This window comes from Ruditapes philippinarum, unplaced genomic scaffold, assembly GCF_026571515.1.
Source record: "Ruditapes philippinarum isolate M1 unplaced genomic scaffold, ASM2657151v2 ctg737_1_1_1_1, whole genome shotgun sequence".
Classification (NCBI taxonomy): domain Eukaryota; kingdom Metazoa; phylum Mollusca; class Bivalvia; order Venerida; family Veneridae; genus Ruditapes; species Ruditapes philippinarum.
This window is the reverse complement of record NW_026854988.1, coordinates 101,693-123,498: the sequence shown is the minus strand read 5'-3', so window position 1 is coordinate 123,498 and position 21,806 is coordinate 101,693. Positions and strand designations below refer to the sequence as shown.

Here is a 21,806-nt window from a genome sequence, read left to right as displayed (position 1 = left end):
TTGAACTCAAAAAGATGCGTTATAAATTCATCACTTTGTTTAGAAAATAAAAAGACATCTTTTATGTCAGAATCCCATTTATAAAAGAATTACTATCATTAATATTACATATCAATTTGTTATATCCATTATCTTCATGTTTACTATACCAATAAAAATATTCAAAAGAAAATTCTGTTTTTCAATGATCTGACAGTATATTTGGCTTGTGCATTTTAAAACTATCGAATATTGTTAACACATGTTCAATCTAGCACAGTGCAGCCTTTTGATCATATATAAATAAAGGCACCCTCGTAATCTTACATTCGACCATTTGCAATGCGTAATCTAGCCTGCTTCCAAAAAGCCAATCAATAATAGACAATTACCTTTAGTACATTTATCTTAAGTTTTTCTCGGAAGTTTAATACATTGTATCTATTCCATGAACATCAGTTAATAAACGATTTTCTAATAGGAAACACACATTTTTCTAAGCACTCTAAACGTGAGTTTAAGTCTTCTAATATCATAAAACTGCACGCATTCTCTCCGTATTTACTTTGTTAAAATACAATGTCATCAATTACATTATCATATACATCATTTTCAACAAAACGATTCCTGCTTGATGCAGATGGGGATAATATAACACAACGCAATGAATAAATGACCATCAATATTAAATAATTCCAACTTATTTTCACACACAGATGTGTATCGTCTTTCTCAAAAGAAATATATCAATATAACAAAGGCCACGACATAAATAAATAACAAAACCACCAGAAGATCTCGTGGAACATAAAACTTTTACTTTTTCTATTTAAAGCAAAATGTTGAAAATGTCTACTTCAAAATTTGAACTATCATCTCTCCAAGTTTCAGTTCAACAAACAATATCGTTATGCATATATGCAGCATTTAAATTGAAGGTGTAGAAGTTTATTTTGTTTTTTATTAACTTTAAAAAAAAATGATACATCAAAATTTATGTTGTTTTGAAAATGAATTGAATTTATTTTATTTTTCTCTTTGAATGTAACTTTAAAAAATAAATATTGTTATTTTTTTTATATATAAATCACAATTCCAAGCGCATATGCGCGTAAGTATATGATTCTTTGTACATGTACATTGAGCTACTGTAAATTTTACAATGCCTTCATTTTAATAACATCCATTTATGGTACCAAAAAGTAAAACCATATGCTGATTTATGAATAAATTGAATGAATATAGTTAAATATACATCGTATAAACATACTACATTTTACTAAAGCTCCAATTTGCAAGGGGTTTAATGATGTGTCAGAAAAAGTATATTCAGAAATATCTTAGATAAAACATACAAAGTGTCATGTGCATTGTGTCTAATTTTAGAGAGAAAACAATGTTTTGCTTTTATTATATTATAATATATGCCCACAGTTAAGCTTTATATATCATTAAGCAGTTGAATGTTTTAGGTTGAAGTTCCAATGAAATTTCTATCCAGGAAATTGGTTTAGCATGTACTAGTAACTATAGCGTAGTTGTTGTTTTTTTCCTCTTAATCACGTTGCGAAACATATGTTTTTAATGTAAGCAGTTTTTGTGCGCGCGCGTGCAAGCGTTGGTTATGTGTTTGTATATTTTTATCGTTTTATTACTATTATTTTTCAATAAAGCAATATTCATTTAGAGGATTTTTTTTTTGTAATAACGTTGAAATAAATTCTGGATACTAAAAGTGTGAGTAACCTTATACATTATCAAAATAATGTCCAATCCAAATTTTTCTTTGATAGATCTAGTAATTAAATTTTTTAGCCTCGAAGCAGCAAGATTGAAGTGTCATATGGACCCTGTAAAGTCTTGTTCAGTGAATTATCTCAGTGATGTAATATCTTTATTGTCACTCATGATCATTAAAATTTTATACCAATACTCTTTTGTTTAGAATTGACCTCCGCTTAAGCCGGTGCTTGGGGTTGAAATATAATGCACTTCTAATTTTCTTCATGATTAAATTGATTAGTTTGATTAACCAAGTATGTGATATTGATTTTGTTTTCCTTTAACTCCAAGAAACTGTTCTTTTCAAGTTTATGTCAGAACTGCTGTGCCACATTATGGTGAATTAAAGTTATATATCAAAATCAACGCTGTAAAATAGAACAATGAACATTACAATACATAAATTCTGGAGAAAAAAAAACAGCTAAGTAAACAATGTATTATACATAACTTTATTAAAAGTATGTAAGTGTATATAATTAATTCGCATTGTTAATACATATATATATCTACCGTTTTTGTTGATTGGAATACAATTGTATGAAAAATTGTTTCTTCAAAGATATAAATACTTGCACAATCCATTTTAATCCGATTCTTAAATCTGTCAGGTATTCCTGTCATATCAATATAATAAGGGTAACACACATAGGAGAGCGACATAAAATCCTTTGTAGAGTGTTTCGTGCAGAAAGTGCAAATGATTTTAATTTTGAGCAGTGTTAATATGTGGACAGTACCTATAACTAACTATAAGCAACAAGATGCAATGCAGTGGTTATTTTCTTATTAAAACATATACATGTATGTGATTGGCACGACAAGAATAACATTGAACTCTCACAAGAAAATAAAACAATATGCCATTTTGCTTATTAACAAAGAAAGCTGTATGAGCTTGCATATTTTGTACACACATTTGTCGTCTCTTCTACATCATTAATATTTTAATAATGTTCTTATCAACTAGACAAGTCACTTAACATACTGATGTTTAACTGTCTTCCATAACCTAGAACCATGGTAATGTGCATGTGTTAATTCTATCATAATTGTAAAATAAGATGACTTACTGTTTAGATCAGTATAAATGCTCATTTAGTTTAAGGTTTATCGTGTTACATTTCGAAAAGATAGAGGATAGAATTAAATAACCACTTCTATTAAACCATCGTCAATTGTTGAAAAGATGTATTTAATCATGTTTTGTTTGGATGGAGCAGAAAACCAGTAAAGGAAGACCACCACTCCAAATGTATGTAGGTATCTTCATCATGACAAGTTCCGAGATACACTGTGTCTCTAATGTCAAGGTCAGTCACAAATGTTTGAGAAACAGATCTGCAGTATGTATCCGCTATTCTTATAATACTTATATCATCTTCCTTGTATTTCCTCCTGTGGATTTTACAGTGTATTGTGCTATTCATTTTCATTGGTCCTTTCCTCACCATGGTTACAGAAAAATGGTAGATACCAGGTATGGAGCATGTGAATGTACCAGTAGACATATCGAAATCCTGTCCGTATTGGTATATTGTCTTTGCGAAAGTCAACTTAGATGTTCCGTTGTGGCTACGGTAGCTGTAAGGTGTATTCACTGTGAATGCAGACATCGTATCTGTAATTTTAAAGTTGTATCATTAACATAAATCGAAACATAAACATCTTAGTTTAACTTTATACCTGCCTTTAAGTTAAGATAATATGGCTTTCACAAAAGACATAAAACACATATGTTGCTGTAGAAACAACAGCACAAGTTGTCCAACTTTAAACCAGGCTACTTATATGAGCTTGATAAAATCACTGTTTGGAATATATTAATTCTTAAATAATAATGATAAATGGCGGCGAATAATTGTGTATTGAACCGCGTCACGCATCGCGTAGCAAGCGAGGAATTCGTAATCATTTTTTCTTGACAAAAAATATTAAATAAAAAGGTTTATTTTCATTTTCGAGAAATATGGAATATATTTTCACGAAACATGATGAAATTCCACATATTTTCACAAGCCGGTATCTCGAGTATTTTATCATATTTCACTCAAGAATAAAAATATCCTCTTCTTAATTCGAAGATATAGAGGATATTTAATTAGTTTAAGTTCAATACTGAATTTATTGAACGAGTTGAATAAAATTATATTTTGCGAGCCTCTAGCGAGCATATTATTTCATTCAACTCGTGCAATAAATTCAGAAATGAACTTAGACGAATTTAATATTCTTTTTATCACATTCCCAAAATAAAGACCGTTTAAAGTGAAATAAGAGTCATTTTTCATTGACGCTAACATTAAGGGCGTCTTAACACTATATTTGTATAACGCTAATGACGTCACGTCAAACTATATGCACGGCCGTGCAATACCATGTTTACGGAGTCGCAAATTCGGCACAGGTGTTTCATAGGGAATTTTAGTTCATGTTATCCGTTTCCATTACTTTCAATCATTTCAAGTTTAATATGCCTGAATTCCATATAAAAATGAATACACTTAGAACATTTTTGGAGACTGGAACATAGATTTTCTATATTATATCAATTCGACAAATTTGTGATCAACTATTTGCTTTATAAATTACTTTTTATTATTTTGAACCGGTTATAACGACGGTTAAAACAGATCTGTTATCCCAGATTTTCGCCCCGATAAACATCGGACAGACTTTTTATTACTTTCATAGACCCTGAAAAATCATATACACAAACAAACAGCAATGTGTATGAAATGGCTATTTATAATAATCAATATTTCATTTTTACACTAGTTTAAATTTGAACAACAAACATTTCTTTTTATATTTCTTAATTCAACATGTCTAACGTGTCATCCACTATAGGTTTACAAATTATTTATTGATAGAAACGTTGATGAATAAGTGAGTGATGATTATGATTGATTATGATGAATATTTGCGATACTGATGGTTGTGATGAATATTTAAACGATGATGATGGTGATGCTGATAATAATGAAGATTATTGGGGTGGTGATGATGATAATGATAAGAATTATTGGAGTGGTGTTTGTGGTGATGATGATGATGATGATAATGGTGGTGGTGATGATGATGATGATGATGATGATTATGGTGATGATGGTGATGATGATGATGATGATGATGGTGGTGGTGATGGTGATGATAATGATGATAAGCGTCATCTTTATTATTACAATAATTATAGGGATGGTGTAGATAATGAGGATTCGAAGAATGTAGATTGGAACGGTGTTGACGATTATGTAATGTTGATAAGAAGAATGACGGTGATAAATGTAAGTTTCAGTGTATGTTTTGGTCTTCTGTCTGAATTCCTAAGATCAATATCTATATGAAAATGTTGTTGATAATTATGGGTTCTAGTTAAGAAAATTATTAAAAAAGTGTGTTTTTTTTATAGTCATGGCAAATTATTGCAATGGACATGCCATGGCAAGTATTTTAGATAGTTTTACTTTTTACTTTTTTTAAGTGCATTAAAATATGGGTTAAACTTGGCAAAATCTGGCATGATAAAAAAGAAACCCGCAGCTATTGTATATAAAAACAATCCTTTAAATTATAGAAAGAAACAAACAGGCCTTTGAATCTATTTGTCCCAAACAATGTTGTTTTTCTAAAACCTTCATGTCACATTTTATTCCATTATAAAGATCTTCATGGCTGCCTTTTTTGAGACAATATAAAGTTAACGTAAACTACATCAAGTCCGTCACAATCATTCTGTCAGTGTGCATGATATGTTATAATAAATAATAACACTATTATTTGAACTATTCTCAAGCTATGCCATATAAACATAAAATAAAATGTTTATTATTTGATGGGACATACAAGTGTATAGACTTCCTGGTAGAAAATATATCAAAATGCAGTCGGATAGACAAAAGACTCGCTCATTTGCAGTTTAAGTACCATAAGAAAGAGAATAACAAGGAAAATTATAAGTTGATTAAACTAATTGCTTCTCTTCAAACGACACTTGGCATATTGTCATTGAAACAGAAAAAACACTTTCAGGACACACTTACCCAAAACATTAAAACAATAATCACACTTATTCTTTTGGTCGTTATTTTATTTCCAGTGTCAAGATATTTTTCAAGTATTACTCTTTAACAATAGAACATGTCGCGGCTTATTTAAATAAACTGGAGTGGACACTTTTATGTCAAGAAAATAAGGAAGATATCACATGGCGTTGACAACATTTTTAATTTAACAGACAATCAAAAATAAAAGTATTTAATTAAGAAATAATTGCTCTGTGTAGTAGATGTGTGTATGTGTCAGACTCTTGAAGTTTTTGAAAAAACATCCTCCTTTATATAGAATTAAGGATGGGGGATAATTTAAATATTTTGGTCCTTTTTTATTTGATGTTAAACTCGTTTCTTGAAATATCAGGTTTGGGTACAGGTAGCTCTGAGTATATGACATCATAAGATGTTGAAAGAAGCGGAACATGAATGATTATATAGAGGATATTTGTTTGTTTGTGTGTAAGATGAAATTTTATTTCATCGAGTGGGCTTTAAAAAACAGTATTCTCACGAGTGGCGTAGTCACGACTGAGAATACTGTTTTTTTTTAAGTTCACGAGATGAAATAAAATTACATCTTACACAACAAACAAACGTATTTTCTTTTTATTTTATGCTAAAAAACAAGTTTAAACAAAATTTCCATAATATTAACGTAAATATTAAAGTCTGTTTTCGCCATTGAGAGCCCCATTTAGTCGGAATTTCTCATTAAAAACAAGAAGTCTTGAGCTGAAAAATTAGTCCGACAATCAACGTTAAATGACAGTGATATTATTTATTTTATTAAAAAATATGAATGATCGCTTGTTTTAATAATAAAAACAAACAATTCTTGTAGGAGAAAAAGTCCAACCATCCATCCATATTTTTGTTGCTTACTGCGAATTTATATTAGACCTTGCTTTGTTAAATGTAAGCGGCAGCCTTTTTTAAAGTTGTGTACTTCAGGGGAGGAAAATAATTGTGTTTGATTCAGAGGGATATCATTTTGATTTGTTAGTCATACACCTTTTTAAAAGAAAGAAAAACATATTTGAGGATTGTAACAGACAAAAATAAGTGTTGACAGATGTGAAAACATTCAAAAAAGGAGCTAGGAAAATGGAAAACTTGGAACTTGCTCAGGAACGCTAGGTGGTTTACTTGTTCTACGAGCTTATGGCTGTCATTGCTTTTCAATTTTTCATAAAGCATACGGCAGTTATTGCTTGTAGGATACTTTAAATATGCCCAAATGTCATCAAGAGCAGTTTTGCATGTGGAAGGAATGTATTTTTCAGACTGTAAAAATGAAACAAAAAATTTAGAGACGAACTTTGGTGATTGGAATTTGAATGAATAGAAGTAAGTTTTCTTCTTTTTATTACTTTTGACATTAAAATTACATGTATTTATCAATTTCAGCTTTGCTTTTTCTTTAAACAGCCTGACATTGTCAGAATTGTTAGCAAAAATAAAATTGAGGTACCACGTGGGAAAATCTTAAAAAAAGTAGTTTCGTCATTGAAAAATGTGAAATTATATTTTGATAATTTTCACTGTGAAATTATCAAATATAATTTTCACGGATAAATCAGTAATCCACTGAAAAGCATAAAATAACAGGTTAATACTGAGTTACAAATAATAGATTTTGTCTAAATGAGTTAATTTCAGTAAGGTAAAATTGCAACTACGTGTTGAATGACCCTTTGAAATATAATTCATGTATTGGTAGAAAGCAATCATACAATGTATAAAGTGATAATTCCTATGCAATTACCTTAACCACATCCTTATTTACATAACAATATGGAAAATATATTTAAGACTTACACGTTGTAAACGGCGCTTTGAAGCCATATAAATTGTCAAATAGAGGTCAAAATATGCAAAATATACCCTACTACATTGGTCTCGAGCGTAAATATGATGATCATATTTATTTTGTCAATATTTTGCGTTGTTATTTAAGATAAAATCGTTGTCAAATCGTTGATTTAGTTTATGCTTATAAGTAAAAGTCTGGGTTTCTATTGCGTTGGATAAAACCCATATATCACTCATAGTGTTGTAAACAAAGCTTCTGCATATATATAAATATATGACTCTGGATATATCCTTAAAATGTATTGTATATCTTGTTCTTTATAGTCAATTTGTCAAGATGATTACCGCAATAAGATGATATAAATTGCACTGCAATGATGACTCTAAGCTGTCACTTTTTTGTTTTGCCAAGTGTACGCGTAGTTGTTGAATGGTTGGCGTCATTTACTTAACGCGGGTCCGTTTCCCATGCCGTAGTATATGCTGTCCGTTCCATATATATATCTACCGTTTTTGTTGATTGGAATACAATTGTATGAAAAATTGTTTCTTCAAAGATATAAATACTTGCACAATCCATTTTAATCCGATTCTTAAATCTGTCAGGTATTCCTGTCATATCAATATAATAAGGGTAACACACATGGGAGAGCGACATAAAATCCTTTGTAGAGTGTTTCGTGCAGAAAGTGCAAATGATTTTAATTTTGAGCAGTGTTAATATGTGGACAGTACCTATAACTAACTATAAGCAACAAGATGCAATACAGTGGTTATTTTCTTATTAAAACATATACGTGTATGTGATTGGCACGACAAGAATAACATTGAACTCTCACAAGAAAATAAAACAATATGCCATTTTGCTTATTAACAAAGAAAGCTGTATGAGCTTGCATATTTTGTACACACATTTGTCGTCTCTTCTACATCATTAATATTTTAATAATGTTCTTATCAACTAGACAAGTCACTTAACATACTGATGTTTAACTGTCTTCCATAACCTAGAACCATGGTAATGTGCATGTGTTAATTCTATCATAATTGTAAAATAAGATGACTTACTGTTTAGATCAGTATAAATGCTCATTTAGTTTAAGGTTTATCGTGTTACATTTCGAAAAGATAGAGGATAGAATTAAATAACCACTTCTATTAAACCATCGTCAATTGTTGAAAAGATGTATTTAATCATGTTTTGTTTGGATGGAGCAGAAAACCAGTAAAGGAGGACCACCATTCCAAATGTATATAGGTATCTTCATCATGACAAGTTCCGAGATAAACTGTGTCTCTAATGTCAAGGTAAGTCACAAATGTTTGAGAGACAGATCTGCAGTCTGTATCCGCTATTCTTATAATACTTATATCATCTTCTTTGTATTTCCTCCTGTGGATTTTACAGTGTATTGTGCTATTCATTTTCAATGGTCCTTTCCTCACCATGGTTACAGAAAAATGGTAGATACCAGGTATGGAGCATGTGAATGTACCAGTAGCCATATCGAAATCCTGTCCGTATTGGTATATTGTCTTTGCGAAAGTCAACTTAGATGTTCCGTTGTGGCTACGGTAGCTGTAAGGTGTATTCACTGTGAATGCAGACATCGTATCTGTAATTTTTAAAGTTGTATCATTAACATAAATCGAAACATAAACATCTTAGTTTAACTTTATACCTGCCTTTAAGTTAAGATAATATGGCTTTCACAAAAGACATAAAACACATATGTTGCTGTAGAAACAACATCACAATTCTTCCAATTTTAAACCAGGCTACTTATATGAGCTTGATAAAATCACTGTTTGGAATATATTAATTCTTAAATAATAATGATAAATGGCGGCGATTAATTGTGTATTGATCCGCGTCACACATCGCGTAGTAAGCGAGGAATTCGTAATCATTATTTTTTTGACAATAAATATTAAATAAAAAGGTTTATTTTCATTTTCGATAAATATGGAATATATTTTCACGAACATGATGAAATTCCACATATTTTCACAAGCCGGTATCACGAGTATTTTATCATATTTCACTCAAGAATAAAAATATCCTCTTATTATTTATTCGAAGATATAGAGGATATTGAATTAGTGTAAGTTCAATACTGAATTTATTGAACGAGTTGAATAAAATTATATTTTGCGAGCCTCTAGCGAGCATATTATTTTCATTCAACTCGTGCAATAAATTCAGAAATGAACTTAGACGAATTTAATATTCTTTTTATCACATTCCCAAAATAAAGACCGTTTAAAGTGAAATAAGAGTCATTTTTCATTGACGCTAACATTAAGGGCGTCTTAACACTATATTTGTATAACGCTAATGACGTCACGTCAAACTATATGCACGGCCGTGCAATACCATGTTTACGGAGTCGCAAAATCGGCACAGGTGTTTCATAGGGAATTTTAGTTCATGTTATCCGTTTCCATTACTTTCAATCATTTCAAGGTTTAATATGCCTGAATTCCATATAAAAATGAATACACTTAGAACATTTATTGAGACTGGAACATAGATTTTCTATATTATATTATTTCGACCAATTTGTAATCAACTATTTGCTTTATTTTTACTTTTTATTATTTTGAACCGGTTATAACGACGGTTAAAACAGATCTGTTATCCCAGATTTTCGCCCCGATAAACATCGGACAGACTTTTTATTACTTTCATAGACCCTGAAAAAATCATATACACAAACAAACGGCAATGTGTATGAAATGGCTATTTATAATAATCAATATTTCATTTTTACACTAGTTTAAATTTGAACAACAGACATTTCTTTTAAAAAAATTATATTTCTTAATTCAACATTGTCTATCGTGTCCACTAGAAGTTTACAAATTATTTATTGATAGAAACGTTGATGAATAAGTGAGTGACGATAATGATGATAATTGCCGTTTCTGATGGCTGTGATGAATATTTAAACGATGATGATGATGATGGTGATGATGATAATGTTGAAGATTATTGGGGTGGTAACGATGATAATGATAAGAATTATTGGAGTGGTGTTTGTGGTGATGATGATGATGATGATAATGGTGGTGGTGATGATGATGATGATGATGATGGTGGTGGTGATGGTGATGATAATGATGATAAGCGTCATCTTTATTATTACAATAATTATAGGGATGGTGTAGATAATGAGGATTCGAAGAATGTAGATTGGAACGGTGTTGACGATTATGTAATGTTGATAAGAAGAATGACGGTGATAAATGTAAGTTTCAGTGTATGTTTTGGTCTTCTGTCTGAATTCCTAAGATCAATATCTATATGAAAATGTTGTTGATAATTATGGGTTCTAGTTAAGAAAATTATTAAAAAAGTGTGTTTTTTTTTATAGTCATGGCAAATTATTGCAATGGACATGCCATGGCAAGTATTTTAGATAGTTTTACGTTTTACTTTTTTTAAGTGCGTTAAAATATGGGTTAAACTTGCCAAAATCTGACATGATAAAAAAGAAACCCGCAGCTATTGTATATAAAAACAATCCTTTAAATTATAGACAGAAACAAACAGGCATTTAAATCTACTTGTCCCACACAATGTTGTTTTTTTTCTAAAACCTACATGTCACATTTTATTCTATTATAAAAGATCTACATGGCTGCCTTATTGAGACTATATAAAGTGAACGTAAACTACATCAAGTCCGTCACAATCACTCTGTCACTGTGCATGATGTTTTAATATTTTATTAATTTATTATAAATAATAACATAATTATTTTAACTATTCTCAAGCTATGCCATACAAACATAAAATAAAATGTTTATTATTTGATGGGACATACAAATGAATAGCTTTTCAGTTAGAAAATCTATCAAAATGCAGCTGGATAACCTTGAGCCTTTGACAAAAGACTCGCTCATTTGCAGTTAAAGTACCATAAGAAAGAGAATAACAAGGAATTATATAAGTTGATTAAACTAATTTCTTCTATTTAAACGACACTTGACATATTGTCATTGAAACTGAAAAAAACACTTTTACTTGTAATCGTTACACTTATTCTTTTGGTCGTTATTTTATTTCCAGTGTCAAGATATTTTCCAAGTATTACTCTTCAATAGAACATGTCACGGCTGATTTAAATAAACTGGAGTGGACACTTTTATGTCAAGAAAATAAGGAAGATATCACATGGCGTTGACAACATTTTTAATTTAACAGACAATCAAAAATAAAAGTATTTAATTAAGAAATAATTGCTCTGTGTAGTAGATGTGTGTATGTGTCAGACTCTTGAAGTTTTTGAAAAAACATCCTCTTTTATATAGAATTAAGGATGGGGGATAATTTAAATATTTTGTCCTTTTTTATTTGATGTTAAACTCGTTTCTTGAAATATCAGGTTTGGGTACAGGTAGCTCCGAGTATATGACATCATAAGATGTTGAAAGAAGCGGAACATGAATGATTATATAGAGGATATTTGTTTGTTTGTGTGTAAGATGAAATTTTATTTCATCGAGTGGGCTTTAAAAACAGTATTCTCACGAGTGGCGTAGTCACGACTGAGAATACTGTTTTTTTTAAGTTCACGAGATGAAATAAAATTACATCTTACACAACAAACAAACGTATTTTCTTTTTATTTTATGCTAAAAAACAAGTTTAAACAAAATTTCCATAATATTAACGTAAATATTAAAATCTGTTTTCGCCATTGAGAGCCCCATTTAGTCGGAATTTCTCATTAAAAACAAGAAGTCTTGAGCTGAAAAATTAGTCCGACAATCAACGTTAAATGACAGTGATATTATTTATTTTATTAAAAAATATGAATGATCGCTTGTTTTAATAATAAAAACAAACAATTCTTGTAGGAGAAAAAGTCCAACCATCCATCCATATTTTTGTTGCTTACTGCGAATTTATATTAGACCTTGCTTTGTTAAATGTAAGCGGCAGCCTTTTTTTAAAGTTGTGTACTTCAGGGGAGGAAAATAATTGTGTTTGATTCAGAGGGATATCATTTTGATTTGTTAGTCATACACCTTTTTAAAAGAAAGAAAACATATTTGAGGATTGTAACAGACAAAAAATAAGTGTTGACAGATGTGAAAACATTCAAAAAAGGAGCTAGGAAAATGGAAAACTTGGAACTTGCTCAGGAACGCTAGGTGGTTTACTTGTTCTACGAGCTTATGGCTGTCATTGCTTTTCAATTTTTCATAAAGCATACGGCAGTTATTGCTTGTAGGATACTTTAATATGCCCAAATGTCATCAAGAGCAGTTTTGCATGTGGAAGGAATGTATTTTTCAGACTGTAAAAATGAAACAAAAAATTTAGAGACGAACTTTGGTGATTGGAATTTGAATGAATAGAAGTAAGTTTTCTTCTTTTTATTACTTTTGACATTAAAATTACATGTATTTATCAATTTCAGCTTTGCTTTTTCTTTAAACAGCCTGACATTGTCAGAATTGTTAGCAAAAATAAAATTGAGGTACCACGTGGGAAAAATCTTAAAAAAGTAGTTTCGTCATTGAAAAATGTGAAATTATATTTTGATAATTTTCACTGTGAAATTATCAAATATAATTTTCACGGATAAATCAGTAATCCACTGAAAAGCATAAAATAACAGGTTAATACTGAGTTACAAATAATAGATTTTGTCTAAATGAGTTAATTTCAGTAAGGTAAAATTGCAACTACGTGTTGAATGACCCCTTGAAATATAATTCATGTATTGGTAGAAAGCAATCATACAATGTATAATGTGATAATTCCTATGCAATTACCTTAACCACATCCTTATTTACATAACAATATGGAAAATATATTTAAGACTTACACGTTGTAAACGGCGCTTTGAAGCCATATAAATTGTCAAATAGAGGTCAAAATATGCAAAATATACCCTACTACATTGGTCTCGAGCGTAAATATGATGATCATATTTATTTTGTCAATATTTTGCGTTGTTATTTAAGATAAAATCGTTGTCAAATCGTTGATTTAGTTTATGCTTATAAGTAAAAGTCTGGGTTTCTATTGCGTTGGATAAAACCCATATATCACTCATAGTGTTGTAAACAAAGCTTCTGCATATATATAAATATATGACTCTGGATATATCCTTAAAATGTATTGTATATCTTGTTCTTTATAGTCAATTTGTCAAGATGATTACCGCAATAAGATGATATAAATTGCACTGCAATGATGACTCTAAGCTGTCACTTTTTTGTTTTGCCAAGTGTACGCGTAGTTGTTGAATGGTTGGCGTCATTTACTTAACGCGGGTCCGTTTCCCATGCCTTAGTATATGCTGTCCGTTCGAGAAACATATTGCTTTTTCTCACTTACTGATGTGATAAATCATAGCATATTAACTCAAAACTACAAAATATCCTAAGTTTACATGTACGCACATATGTACATAAACCGTTTATGACTTTTTACGTTAATAAAGCCGTCGAAGAACTTATCAGATGACATTCATAATAAAGACGAATATTACCGAAACTTGACCGAACATCATGAACATACAGATTAGTAGAACAAAGTGTGCATAATTGACAGGCCAGTTATATTGTACAAAAATTATTTATAGTAAATTTAAATTTTTCGTAATTCGTGATTTGCGAATAACATGAATAAATAAATAAATAAATAAATAAATAAATGTAGATGCTGGATTTGCAAAACTACATTAGAAAAAAAACACCGATACAAATAATTATATAAACGCTGAAAAACCCAACATGTTTCATATGGGAATTTTACTCTAAATTTCAGGCTGATTAATTTGCAAATCCAGCATCTACCTACCTACCTACCTACCTACCTACCTACATAAATCCTACCTACCCACCTATCTATTATTTATTTGTACTGGTATGGTAATAAGTCAAAATGTAAAATCTAAAATATTCAAGAAAAGATAGAATGACCTTTTTAATTAATACTGCTGTATGTATAAGCTTTACATGTGGCGGTAATGGTGGGAAGTTTAATTAATATTTTCAACTTCTGTTTATTTTGTATGGCTTTCTACGTATGAGGCAATTCTGTTTGTGGTTTATACAACCGCACATGAGGCAATATCTTGATATACGTTTTACAGATTTGCTACTTTTCTTTTTTCTAAATATCTACACAGTATGAAATAAACTGAATGAGAGAAATGTACATAAAAGTTTGTCGTAAAATATAATATTATTATTTCGATATTTCTTCAATCAAGCAACGTTGTCAGGATTGGTAAGTGAGGTTGTCCCCTGACAAAATATTTTTGACAATATTACGTAGCCCGATAATGCGCCCTAATAAAGAAAAAGCCAAAATATACTACCGCCACTTGGTGTCTCATTTGACATAGACAAATGTACTTGTATATTTCTAATGGATTAACATTTTCTTATGATGGCTTACAATTGATACGGTTACGGTACTCTTGAGCAAAAATTGTGTTATAAACCGATTATAAAAAATAAAATTGTGAACTACGTTCTTAATAATTTTAATATTAAATTTTGCATGCCATTTACGTACTAAGGTAAATGTATAGGATTTCATGTCAAGAAAAACGATGATCCAGTTACATCCGTGTGACGTAGCATATTTAATGATGCTTTTACTAACGTCAAATAAAACGACGTCACCAAAAATGCTCAAAAGCGTTATAAATCAAGTTTTCATTGTCCAAAAATAATCAAATTTGTATTAAATGATTCAGAAGAATTTGCATCTTGAGAGTATTTGAAAAAAGTAAAATGTCTAATTTGACCACTATTTTGGAAATGTCATGTCACGACTCATATGTGTTATTATTATCTACTTTTCTTTTCACAAGTTACAGTAAGTGACATCATTAAATCATGTAACATCGAAAGAAATAGTAATTCACGACAGGTTAAATCTTTACTCACATTTTATTGCCTACACATATAAGTTTATTGGAAGATGACGGCCGAGAGCGGTGCTTTTACTTTAAGTATTTCATCATAATTGTGAAGGATTTAGGATAGGACCCTAGATAATGTTGGTATAGCTTTTGGTCCAACCCTTTTGTATGTAGATTATAATTATGCTTAAGATAATGATGTTATATTATGTAAATTTATCATGTTCAAAATATACAATAATAATTATTAAACTAAGGGTTTAAACATACAATAAATAATATAACGAAAGCACTTACTCGGAATCTTCCGTTGGTACAAGATGACTGTCAAATATATGAGTATAGCAAAGATAAATATAATAACCACTGCCATTATCCATAATATACATTTTACTCGGGTCAATGAGTCTTTCGTTTGTGGGGATTCAATCCTCCCTTTTTTAACCTCCACCTCCTCGTAATCATGATGCTTATCCATTTCTATATTTTCTGTCGTCTGTAATTTGCTATGTTTTATAGATGAACGGTCTGACTTTTGAATCACATCAGAATTGTTCTTTACATGTGTGTCAACGTACATGTCTTTACTTTTATCCTTCAACACATTCTGAACTTAATAAATCAAACATATTCCTTATATAAGTTACAATAAAACCTGAAGTGTTGAGTTTAATTATTGCTACCTTTTAGGTGTGATAAATGTATTCTTTATCTAATATATCTTTTATTACTGCTTTGTTCCTAAACGTATTTGTAGACGAGCAAACTGGTTTTGATATTTATCTTGCACGCGATGTATATTAAATCATTAATGATTTAAAAGATAATTAAATTGAACAATTCTATGCAGTTACACGTTATCGACCATGCCTTAGTACATTTAATTTTTTGCACGGGAAATAGTAGGATATGTTTATGATAACGGTTGACAGTACAAATAAACCGTCATTCGATCATGGTAATTTTGAGTTTGGCTGCATGTAAATGAATGGTTAGATATGCTGCTTAAGATAGAACTGGGGGTATAGACTTTCAGAAATTTTAATGTAGGCCTTCTCAAAGCAAAATTAATTTTATATTAAATATATATTTAATGCATATACTCTGAATATTAGTTTGATAGATAATTATCATAAATTTTTCTTTGTTTTCAAACAAAAGTTATGACAATAAGATTTTTTTATATGCGGACCTGTTTATGTATTAGATAAGCCACTATTGGTGTAATTTTGCTGAATAATTGTATCATGGCTTCTTCTCCTCGTCATCTGGTTCTTTATGTTAATGATGTAACGTAATTAAAAAATCATACTCTGTTTAAATCTACAAAACGAACATTATTGTTGTCTACTGCATTGCATATATCACATTAATCTATAGATTACTGCATGTTCAAGGGGCGTCCGCGGCCGAATGGCTAGGGCCATTGACTTCAAACCAAGTGTCCATCACCGTCTAGGGTTCGAATCCCGCCAGGGATGTTGGATGCTTTCACGGAAGGAGGCTATCTAGCTAGATAAAGGAACGTCGATGTTTCTACTCAGCTGCCCGTTCGTGCCTGACATAATGGACGGAGGTGCATCTGATGTCTTCCTTTGTAGTTGATGGAATTTGGTAAAAAGAAATACTTCTTAAAACATTACTTAAAGGTACTTATCAAAATTATTTGCAATATCAATACAGGGCTCCTTCAATATCTCAACTAAACGAAAGAAACGATAAACGATTAAATTATGAGTCAGAAAAGACAAGTACAATGGAATTTTTCTACTTCTTCCTCTTTGTTAACCCTTAATGGTCTGACAATTTTGTGGTCAACACGTTAAGTATTTAGATAACACTTAATTAACCCGTTCATTATGTGGTTAATGCGTTACATGACACTTTAATGTGTTTATTGAAATATATGTCTTAACCGATACAAAATGACAGATTTATTTAAATTCATGCTCATGTGAACGTAATTTGATCTCATTAGTTGTGTACGTGATTTAATCTAATTAATTCTGTACGTAATTTGATCTTTTAGTTTTATTAAAAAATGACTTGACGGACAGATGTGTCTGATTGTTACTGAAAGTTAAGTTATATATTTAATTAGTGTAATAGATTAACCGATTAGTGTTATGATCTCATTCCATTTAAAAAAAACTATTGTAAAAACCTACGAAGGTTTATGCGCTTTGATTTTATTATTTACTCTTGTTTATCATTTCATGGGTTTCATCTATTATAGTCAAATTATATTAATTTTGACACCATTTTTTATCTATTTCTTCTTACTTTTTAAAAATCTTACTGAAATAATAAAATATAAATAAGTTATCATGCACCAGAAAATGGATTCAAAAAATTGTTATTTTTACAAGAGAATGTTCTACAACATGAAATGCTAATGAAAATAATTATGATACATTCCCGGTATCATTGGTGTCTTTCTGAATACTCTTTTTTTTCTGGGTATGTTTAGTTTCGGGCAAGAGTTGTTTTATCAAATAGCTAACATAATAATGTATCTGTTAGTCTATATGTTATTTATTAAGATTATTATTTTGTTGTTACAAATGTTACCGTGGTAAAAATATTGTAAATAATAAATCTTTTGCATAAAGACAAAAAAAATATCATCTAAAACCCTACTTTCATGAAAACATGCATACAGTTTATACTTAAACGCATTTTATAAAATTGAAATATAGAAAAGTGTTTGATAAAGGATAAATGACAACTTAATATGATTTAAATTTATTGTATTCAATACAATTTCATGCCGGAGTTAAACACAAATTTCCTTCATTACGCACATTTTATGTTAACATGCATAAATTTGGCTGGTAATAAGTACAATTTTAGTAGAGGCTCTACAATGTATACAAAATTATAGTGAACAAATATATTGATGCTTATAGTTTGCTCACGCATAAACCACAGCTAAATTTATAATGTTACAAAAACAACTAAATTTCTTAGTATATGAGTAAACCACTGTAAACCGCGGAGAGTCACGGTAATTAGATTCGTTCCCTATGTAGCAAATAGTTATAACAATTTTTGAACCAACTACAAGTATGGAAATGATTACAATAAAAGAGGTTATAGATAATTTAATATATAACTGACAAGTGATGTACATTTATATACGTCCTCACATTCAAATTTATTACGATTCGTCTCTTAACTTAAAAGTTTAAAGGTGTTTTACTATTGGATAACATTTATTGATAAACAAAACGCTTTGCTGCGAGTAATTAATATTAATAAAAGCAACATTAATCAATGAATAATTCGTTTAATATGAGAGGTGAGTACACCTTTACGAGTATAATAATAACTGCAAATTGGCTTTGAGTAGCCGCTTTTTCATGTAGAGACCAGTGCTGATAGTAATAAGTGTGATTGGCATATTTTGATAAGGCGAGTTGAAAAACGCGATAGCAATGTGAGGATACATTCAAATTTATTACATAGATAATACAGTGTAGCATGCAAAGAAAAATAATTACACAGTAACTTTTTGATATCCTTTAACTAAAAAGAAAAATTTCTCTTTTAAATTGCTATTTATATTTTCTAGAGAAACTAAGCAAAACATTATTTTGTATCATACAAGACCGAACTGAATTAACAATCCTAGATATTATGAAGATGTGAATACTCATTGTTTTACATGCCAGCTAAAGTAATTGGACCCCATCCACTTGTATACCTTATTAAGGGTGCGTGTTTGTACGTGACTGCTGGGGAAAACAATGTCATACTTGATTAAAGTTGTGACACTTTCTCTATTTTTATCTGATATCGAGTTGAAAGAGCCAATTTACAGTTATATGGGTAATGGTATGGTAAAGGCCTCAACAGACGGTTGGGTTTTTACAGTACAACACCAATTAAAACTAAGATGTACAAGCAAATCTAAAAGTGTGATGGCCACTATTTCTTGAATTCATACTTAATTGAAATCAGCCGATTAAGTAAGAATCACTAAATTTTTATTTAGCATTCACCTCATTAGCATCAAGTTCCAGCTTCTATTATCTACTTAAGATGTCATATACACAAAGATACCTGTAGCAAAAACTTGCATGTTCAATAAACAAATTTAACAGAACTTATAAAACGAGACAAAATATGTTGTTTTATATATTATTTTCTCTTTTTTTTATTTTCTTTTATTTTCAAATTTTATATAAAGCAGGACTGGATTTAAACAACACTAAGCGTCTTACCCACGCATAAGAGTAAATAATTAAGATACTATAATTGTTCTGCGGACTTTATTATACATGTATACACTTATTTGGAGTGTCAATTATATTTAACAATTATATATACGTGATAAAATATCTGTCGTATTCTATTTACATGAAAGTGGTTTTTCCAATTGATCAAGTGAAATACTAAGAAAACATCTTGACACTGGAAATAAAACAATTAGTATCATTAAAGAGGCACTCGGATAAGATAAAATTACTCATACTTGCTTAAATTATTTCGGATTTTTGTGGTAACATTTAATTTTGTTATCTAGGAAACATCAAGATATGTTTCTTAATGGCACTGTCGCGTTTCCATAAGTGTACCTTACAAGTATGCATGTACACATTAATATCGGCTTCATAATTTTCAAACATATTGATATATATAATTATATATATATCAAATGTTTGAACGTTATCAATAGATAAATATCATGAACAAACGATATAGAAGAAGTGTATGTTTAATACTGAATTTATTAAACGAGTTGAATAAAATTATAGTATGCGAGCCCCTTACTGTATGGAATTTACCAGAATTTAATATTCTATTTATCACATACAAAAAATATAGACGGTTTGAAGTGAAAAAGAACCAATTATCATTAACACGCCTATATTATAACGTACATTCAGCGGGTCTTACCGTTTATTTATATGCTGAATATGGCGTCAGGTTAAAATATATGCACGGCCGTGCAATACCATTTTTACGGAGTCGTAAAAACGACACGGGTAAGTAATAAACACTGGCTATAATTTACTGAGTGTACCAGAAATGTTCGGTTAAATGCACGTGATTCTGGGATCGAGAAAGTTATTGGTAGCCTCGTCATTTTAAACAAAACTTATATGTAGACTGTCATTTGTTACTTGGTAAATTCTTATTTTGAAGACGCTATTCAGTAGAGAATTAATGAAAATGCTCAAAGAAGTGTTAATTGGTTAGTGTGGGGGTGAGTTCATAGCCCTCAACTTTCCAAGAAATTTAACAAGAATTTTTTTTTCCGAAACCCCTTTAGTTTATGTTTTTATTTCCGATGTGAATACGTTTCAGAAATATGTTTTATATTATTATACTGATTTCATAATGGCCAATGAGATTCCCTGATTTCCATTTGTAAATTTAAAGTGATCAATATATATGTAGTATAAAGATACTAATATTCAGTTCTTTCCAGTAAATTTAACAGGAAGTCAAACCTTTCTCAGTCGGACTTCGTCCGAAAAAGAAATAGTTATAGTATAGTGACGAGGCTGTTATGTGCAAAAATCATGGTCCGATTTTAGACATGAAATATGCTGAAAAAGTGTAAATACATGTTTGTGGGTATTAAACAGTATGAATTGGCAAAAAAATGAATGGGAAAAAGCGAACAAGGCGTAATTAAGCTAGAAAACAGTGTTGAGTGTATATTGCCGTTTTTTGTCTGTACATACTTCGGACGCTTTCAAGGATCTATCGATGTTTTTTATGTCATATTATCTGTATGCACTTGACATGTTAATAAATCACAGAAATATTATTATTTGATTTTAAGCTTTACTAGTTCATGCTATTCTGACAAATGACTAAAAATGATAGATCAAACTATTTATTTCCTCTAAAGGAAATAGGTAATTCAGAAGTAAATCTTTATTCTCTATTTGCAAGAAGGTTGAATTTCGTACAAAAAATCCGTATTTTGGTAAAATACAAACTTCATGCTACAAAGTTTTCGTATATTACGGATAACTGTATATTATTTATATACGAACTCGCATAATATACGGTACCGGTCCCGCACACCTCCGTATTTTAATTTCCCGTATTGGTCTCAACCTGGTACGTAATTAGACCGGACCCGTTGTAGTCTAGAAAGTAGTTCTTATAAATTTCAAAGTGGTCAAATTTTAGTAATCTCTAGCTGGATTGGTCATAATTAAAGTGTATTTATTGCATCTGTGTAGTTTTTTGTGTTATATTGTGACTTAAAAGTTATTTTTTGTGTATCCTCTAGGACCTCATTTGTTGGCGGAAGGAT

At 30.2% G+C, this 21,806-nt stretch overlaps 1 protein-coding gene across 1 annotated transcript; it reads right to left on the bottom strand.

Annotated features, from left to right (window-relative positions):
- Positions 1-8,129: 8,129 nt before the first annotated feature.
- On the bottom strand, positions 8,130-16,260 carry LOC132741714 (complement C1q-like protein 4). Its single transcript, XM_060729959.1, has 2 exons — positions 15,824-16,260; positions 8,130-9,244 (listed from the first exon to the last, which is right to left on the bottom strand). Exons 1-2 carry the CDS (start codon positions 16,104-16,106, stop codon positions 8,823-8,825), a joined length of 705 nt encoding a protein of 234 aa, XP_060585942.1. The 5' UTR covers positions 16,107-16,260; the 3' UTR covers positions 8,130-8,822.
- Between the last annotated feature and the right edge of the window lie 5,546 nt (positions 16,261-21,806).